Below are 7828 nucleotides of genomic sequence, written 5' to 3' on the forward strand. Positions count from 1 at the left end.
CAGTTTATCCCCAGACCTTCCTGCTATCCTTAGCAGGAATTTGTAGGCAGATAGAGTCTGAAACAATGTGATGAGATTTCCTGGGACCCTGAGTAGTGTGCAAGAACAGCTGAAGGGGTCCGCACTGCAGCATAGTAAGTTAAGCATCTTCCTGTGGCACTGGCATCCCATATGGGGGCCAGTTTGTGTGCTGGCTGTTCCTCTTCCAATCCAGCTCTCTGCTATGGCCTGGGAAGGCAGTAAAGGATGGCCCAAGTCCTTGGGCCCCTGCACCTGCGTGGGAGACCTGGAAGAAATTTCTGGCCCTTGGCTTTGGATCGGCTCAACTTCGGCCATTGCTGCCATTTAGGGAGTGAACCAGTGGATGGAAGACCATTCTCTTTGTCCTTCCCTCTGTGTGTGTGTGTGTGTGTGAAACTCTACCTCTCAAATAAATAAATAAAATCTTAAAAAAAAAAAAAGCAGCTGAAGTTTAAGTCCCAAGCTCTTCCCTCTCCATCTAGAGGTCTCAAAAGCAGCTGACAAAGAATAGCAGGTCTGAAAATGCTCCAAGATAAGATGAGAGAGATGCAAGGTGACCTTCCTGGGACCAATACCTGGGGACCAGATGGAGAATCCAGATGTCCTAGAAATTTCCACAGGGTTGAGACACATCTCCAGAGACGTCTGCAGGAACAGATGCTCCCCTTCCCCCAACCCTGTGGTTCTGCAATAGCTCCCCAGAATTTAGACATAACCCAGGGAAGAGCAGGTGGTAAAAACCCTGAATACACCTGGGGGAAAAAAACACCCTAAGTTGAGTGAGGAAATTCAGATTTAATTGAATTTTCTTTAAAAGGGCTAAGATCAAGTTATGCTACCAGGCAGAATGGGGGTTCATGAGTAAAATTCTGTTGGAAAAACAGATGTTCGGGTCCATTCTTCTTGAGAGGGGAATGTCAGCAATCAGATGAATTAATAGGCAGTCAGGGTGGTCCCAATGGAATTTGGGGTGTAGAATGCTTGCTTCCCCACAAAAGGTTATCTTTAGCAAGAACAAAGTGTCAGTCCTCCTTCCTTAGAATCTCCAAATTTACCATGAGAATAGCAAGGGAGAGGTGAATGCATCCTCCTGAGCACATAGTTGATTGTGAGAACAAGTTACCTATCCCACCATTCTGGGTGGGTTTTTGTTTTATCAAGAGGAAGCCACATAGGATAAAGAATTGTAAATCAGTTCTTTTTGATGAAACTGAAAGTCAATCACAATTGTGCTTAAAATCTGGACTGCCAGGGACTACTTCAGACCACTTCTGGGTTTTTCCTCTCTTGGAAGCCCCCCTCCATGCTACTCTGGCTGGAGGCCTTTGACTCTAATGAATCTTGCTTTTTTAAATCTAAAAAAAAAAAAAAATTTCTGTTAGAGAAAACTTTCTCTGTACAACTGAGTGTATAACTTGTGAAAATTCATCAGCAACACATGCTCTCTCAATTTGTCAGACCTCACTTTAGAAAGTCATTCAGCTCAGAATGTTGGCACCTTCCTTCTTCAATGGGGTGTATAAAAAGCAGTGACAAACGAGCATTTTGCAGTTTCCACCAGAGTTATTCTGAGTGCACAGAACTTCACTGTCACGTTGCTAGGGTGATAATACTGTACCTCCTGCCTGACTCACAAGCACTCTGCAGCCCCTGCTACAAGCACCTGTGCAGAGGGCTTGAGCTTGTATTTCCCAAACTTTCACTGCATCTAAGGTGGAAAATTCTCCTGGCCTGTTCAGAACTGTTCTGTTCTTAGAAAAAAAAAAAAAAAAAAAAGACCAGTATCCCAGAAATCCTTTCAAAAGCAGCAGGCCAATCAGGATAAGTGGTCAACATCTCTGCATCTAAACCACATGGAGGCTTCATCCCCATAGCTTCTGAGTCATTTAGGGTGGGGGTGAGACCTCGAGGTTTTGCATTTGTAATAAGCTCCCAGGGATGCAATGCTACCCATGGATGGGCCATGCTTTACTGGCCTAAGACAGTTTTCAAACATCAACATGATAAATTCATAGGAAAAACTTTGACCAAAATTAAGCTTTTCTCCTCTTCTTTCACAGCAGTTCTCTGATTAGGCTGGTCCCACGCAGTTGCCCCTGGGAGGCTAAGCCAACAACTTGCTCTTCCAACCCTTCTAGAAGCTTTATAAGCACCTAATTTTTTTTTATGATTTTAAAAAAATTTTTTTTGACAGGCAGAGTGGACAGTGAGAGAGAGAGAGAGACAGAGAGAAAGGTCTTCCTTTGCCGTTGGTTCACCCTCCAATGGCCGCTGTGGCGGCCGGCGCACCGCACTGATCTGATGGCAGGAGCCAGGTGCTTCTCCTGGTCTCCCATGGGGTGCAGGGCCCAAGCACTTGGGCCATCCTCCACTGCACTCCCTGGCCACAGCAGAGAGCTGGCCTGGAAGAGGGGCAACAAGGACAGAATCCGGCGCCTCGACTGGGACTAGAACCTGGTGTGCTGGCGCCGCAAGTCGGAGGATTAGTCTAGTGAGCCGCGGCGCCGGCTCCTAATTTTTAAAATTTCTTTACAGGCATGGAAAGCCAAAACACTCTGGCAAAAAAAAAAAAAAAAAAAAAAAAAAAAAAAAAAAAAAAAAAACCAACCTACATGAAAGATCTCCGCGAGTGAAAAGAACAGGTCATCAAAGAAGGCGGTATCTTTCTCTGAAGGGAGGAGAGAACTTCCAAAACACTTGCTAAACACTCTGGCAAAAAAAAAAGCAACAACAACAACAACAAAAAAAACCCCAAACCTACATGAAAGATCTCCGCGAGTGAGATTCCAGTGAAAAGAACAGGTCATCAAAGAAGGAGGTATCTTTCTCTGAAGGGAGGAGAGAACTTCCACTTTGACTACGACCTTGTCTAAATATGATCAGAGTTGGTGAACTCAAAAGGCTTCCATAGCCTTGGATAGCCTTGACAACTCATGACAAGAGCCTAGGGTGATTACTGATGCCATAAACAAGAGTGTCAATTTGTTAAGTCAACAACAGGAGTCACTGTGCACTTACTCCTCATGTAGGATCTCTGTCCTTAATGTGCTGTACTTTGTGATTTAATGCTATAACTAGTACTCAAACAGTATTTTACACTTGGTGTTTTTATGTGGGTGCAAACTGTTGAAATCTTTACTTAATATATACTAAACTGATCTTCTGTATATAGAGAGAATTGAAAATGAATCTTGATGTGAATAGAAGGGGGAGGGAGCGGGAAAGGGGAGGGTTTCTGGTGGGAGGGAAGTTATGGGGGGGGGAGCCATTGTAATCCATAAGCTGTACTTTGGAAATTTATATTCATTAAATAAAAGTTAAAAAAAATTAAAAAAATAAAATTTCTGCCAAAGCCAGAAAACAAACAAAAGTGTTCTATTATCTATAACTGAATCCTGACTGACACCATCATGGGACACTGGATCACAGGGTGTGAGAAGTGGTAGAAGAAAAGGGAAGGGAGTTTGTGCACATTTCGGGAACTACGAAAGAAAAAGCAGAGATTCCTGTGAGTGCAGAGGCCTGTCTAGGCAAAGATGCCCTTACCCACCTCGGCCTTTTACAGGAAAAACACTTATAAACCCAGCTGTTGGAAATCATATCAATACATTCCTGAACAATGACCACAGTCAGTAGAGAGATGACCTCATCCCACTTCCAATCAAAACAATAAACCTGGCTCTAACTCTGTAGACAACAGAAACAAAATGTGCTTCTCTAACGGATGGAAATGAATGGACTTGAATGGGATGGTGATCTTTCTGGGGTCTAATGAGCCTCTAGCAGTGCAAATATCTTACTCCAGAAAATTGCAAATGCTGGGTGGGCATTTGGCCTAGCTCTTAAGATGCCAGTTGAAATGCCCCACTTCGGACTGCCTGGATTCAATTCCTGGCTCTGGATCCTGGCCCAGACTTCTAACCAATGAAAGCCCTGGGAGGTAGCAGGTGACAGCTCAAGTGGTTGGGCCGTTTGCCTGGATTGGAGAGCTGGATTGAGGTCGTGGCTCCCAGCTTCAGCCCAGCCCAACCCCAGCCATGCACTGTGGGCATTTTGGGAATGAAACAGCAGATGGGAGCATTCTCTTTCTCTCTCTCTCTTTTTCCCTCTCTCTCTGCCTCTCAAACAAATAAGTAAAAATTTTAAAATGCAAATCGCTTATATGAACACTAGCTAACAAAGAAAAATCCCCTTAGTGGAGTGAAGACCAGAGTCCCACATCCTGACACCCCCCGATTCTCACATATCTCCAGGACACCAACTGCAAAGTCATTTCTTCAGAATTTTTATTTAGGCCTTAATAAATTAAATCACCATGTAAGGGAGAGCAGAAGAAGATGGAAGACGTGCTGTGACTCCAGGGTCACTAATGTGCTAAATCAAGCATGGAAATGGGAAGAGTGGGCCATGAAATTGCAACCTAGACAGACGTTGATTTTTAACTCAAACATACCAATTACACTCTGAAAATTGGATTACGTGTCTGTAAGGAACCAGTGTTAGATTTGAAAACTAATATTTCTCCTGAGCAAGCAGCGTTTGGCTAGGCCTCCATGGGTTAGTCCACACACACCAGGGTTGCCATCTGAGAGCAGCGTTTTGGCTAGGCCTCCATGGGTTAGTCCACACACACCAGGGTTGCCATCTGAGAGCAGCGTTTTGGCTAGGCCTCCATGGGTTAGTCCACACACACCAGGGTTGCCATCTGAGAGCAGCGTTTTGGCTAGGCCTCCATGGGTTAGTCCACACACACCAGGGTTGCCATCTGAGAGCAGTGTTTGGCTAGGCCTCCATGGGTTAGTCCACACACACCAGGGTTGCCATCTGAGAGCAGTGTTTTGGCTAGGCCTCCATGGGTTAGTCCACACACACCAGGGTTGCCATCTGAGAGCAGTGGTACAGACACACAGGCAGGTATTGCACGCTGTGTTAGCAAGATTCCCTTACGCCATTATACCAAGTTATGCCATCTCTGGCTCATTTCTTTTTTTTTTTTTTTGTTTTTTTGTTTTTTTTTGAGAAAAAGGTGGTCTTTACTTTCCAAGTTCATCTAACAAGGAGGTTACAAAACTAAAATTTGAAGGCTTTAATAGCTGAATAGAATACTCAAAAAGCACAGATGGGATTCTCACAAAAGACCATCGTATTAACCAATTTAATGTGACATGGAATGCAAAAGATAAGAACCATTAATAAAGTATCAAATTCAAGAAATAATTAAAATAAATAAAACAGGATAATGAGAATAACAGTACCATTATAATTGCATTAAATGGAAAAAGATCCACCAGCAATTTAAGGATGTGACAAATGCAGTGCTATACATTTAAGTATTCCACTCAATTTTGTAATATTTTTCATAAAAGTAGTACTTGGAAGAGAGGCTTCAGATTACTCATGACAAGATAATCAGGTTAGAAATACTCCAAGCTTTGCTAAGTCACTGTACCTTAGATATCCCACTATATTATGAATTATCTTTAATAATTATATTTCACAGAGAAGAGATGGTACTTTGTCTATACAGAATCTTTACATTTAAATTTTTCTATTTTAAAAGGCTGACCAGGTTGTTTGTATTAGGATCAACAAATGTTAGATATACTATAGTTATAATTAATTTATCCAACTTCAGGTAATTAATATGTGGGAAATGATATAACTAAGATGTTTCTTTGAAACAAAAAAAATTATGACTAATAAGAAACATCCTTATTCAGTAAATGCTTTATATACATATAAATTTGTTTTTAATTGCAGTCTGAACTTTTTAAAGATTTGACAGGCAGAGAGAGGGAGAGATTTCTTCTATTCACTGCCTCACTCCCCAAATGGCCTCAACAGCAGGAGCTGGGCCAGGCCAAAGTCAGGAGTCAGGCTCTCCATCCTGCTCTCCCACATGTGTGGCAGGGGCCCAGGTACTTAAGACATCTTTCTAGGCACATCAGCGGGAAACTGGATTGGAAGTAGAGCATCCAGGACATTCAGATTAGTGCTCCAAATGGGATGCTGGCATCATGAGCAGTGGCTTAACCCAGTCAACAAGGCCGGCCAGCCCTGGTGTATGCTTTTTAAAAAAAGAGCAGTATAGATAGCAGACATTTAACACCTTACTACCTTATTGACTACCAAGAGAAACAAAGCCAAACTTTAGAAAAATACAATGCAAGAAAAGATTCAAGTTAAAAATATATTCCTTTGGTTAAAAATCATCCCCTTTATAATATTCATTTGTAAGCTAAACTCAGTATGCCCCACCAGCCCAAAGTAATCTTCTAAATGTCATTATACTTCTATTGGGATTTTTTTTCAGTCCAGTATTTATGGAGGTCACTGGGTTGCAGCAACAATATTTTCTCTCTGAAGAGTACAGCCTTGTAGTAGTATTCTTTTCTTAAGAGACTTTTTTACTTCAGAAATCTCCGACACATGTAGTTTTCTTCAGATACTGTATATCCAAACTTTTTATAGAAACCAACATTTTGTGGTAGACATTCAAGGGTAATCTTATAGCAGTTTAGTTTTTTGCTTAGCAAAGTAAGGGTTGATAATAACAATTTGCCGAGCTGCTTTCCTCTGCATTCATCACTAACGACAACATCTTCTACTCTTCCTCTCTTAGCACAGGAATGGATGAATTTATGTTCTATTATCAGAGTTGCTGTAGCAACAATCTGTCCTAGAGTCACATCTTCTACAACTGTAACGTAATAATCCCCAGATTTCTTCATATGTTCAAAAGATTTCATAAATTGTTCAGGGTTGATGGCTCCAGTCTCTGTCAGCTGACCCAGGACCTTAAAAAAGCCTCTGTTTAAGTCAGCAGTACAAAGAGGCCTCAAAACCAAACCTTCTCCAGGATGTGTTGGAGAAATGGCTGGAGAAAATGTAGCTGTATTCTGACTCCAGTCCACTTCTTTGAGAAGACTAGGGTCAAACATTGGTGTTTCATCAGGTTTCATCTTTCCAGTTAGATCCGTGGAGGCCCCGGAGTCTGCGATCCTCTCCAGGCGCAGCGGAGTCTCACCCGCCGGAGTACACCGTACCGGATCCGGATCCGGCTTCAGAGCCAGCCCCACCTCCTCGCCCTCCACAGCCAGCGCCACGGCCGGCACCCGCGGCCTAAACGTGGCAGCGCCAACCTGGCTCATTTCTTAAACCAGATAAATATGTGCAATTTATCATTTGCCAGTTAAAAATAAACTGAAAAACAGTTCTCTACTGACCTGCAAAATAATTGCAACTGACCCTCTCTGTGTGAATTTGATTACTATTCTGTAATGTCCCCTTTTGGTAAGGCCAAGGACTCAGCACAATTTTGCTATTCTTTCCTCTTAAAACTTGAACTCTTATCCTGATTTAAACTTCCACTCACAGGGCCACATGCATGGTAGAAAATCATTCTTTTCACATTGTTGCTTCTGCTTGTCTCTCTTGCTGCACTAGTGTTGAACGTACTGTACTAAGTTCATCCATTTACCAGGAGGTACTTGATAAGTTGTGGGGGTAAGAGCAAAGGGTGGTTGAGAGTGTGATGCCTTATTTCTACTCTGGCACAACTCCAGTCCTGTCCCACAGTAGGAGGGCCTTTTGGAGCTGTGAGCACAGTCATGTCTCTCCCTGCTTAAAATCCTCCATGGTGTCTCAATGCATTCAGAATTCAAACAACCCCTTTGCATTGCCTGTTATATATTAATGTTAGCCGTCGCAAAACACACTGAACACCGGAGTAAGGGAAAGGGTTTATTGGGGAACACCCAACAGACCGGAGTGAAGGGGTGGTGAAGGGAAAGAGAGAGAAAGAGAA

The 7828-nt window shown here is 42.7% G+C and overlaps 1 protein-coding gene across 1 annotated transcript; it reads right to left on the reverse strand.

The window, feature by feature from the left end:
- Window positions 1-5564: 5564 nt before the first annotated feature.
- LOC100344139 (glucosamine 6-phosphate N-acetyltransferase) lies at window positions 5565-7162 on the reverse strand. Its single transcript, XM_051844692.2, has one exon. The coding sequence runs from the start codon at window positions 6981-6983 to the stop codon at window positions 6429-6431; it is 555 nt and encodes a 184-aa protein (XP_051700652.1). The 5' UTR covers window positions 6984-7162; the 3' UTR covers window positions 5565-6428.
- Window positions 7163-7828: the final 666 nt, after the last annotated feature.

The sequence above is a fragment of the Oryctolagus cuniculus genome, chromosome 6 (genome assembly GCF_964237555.1).
Source record: "Oryctolagus cuniculus chromosome 6, mOryCun1.1, whole genome shotgun sequence".
Classification (NCBI taxonomy): domain Eukaryota; kingdom Metazoa; phylum Chordata; class Mammalia; order Lagomorpha; family Leporidae; genus Oryctolagus; species Oryctolagus cuniculus.

Excerpts from the sequence above, each read along its gene's own strand:
- LOC100344139 (XM_051844692.2), bottom strand. The coding sequence starts at position 6,983 with ATGAAACCTGATGAAACACCAATGTTTGACCCTAGTCTTCTCAAAGAA.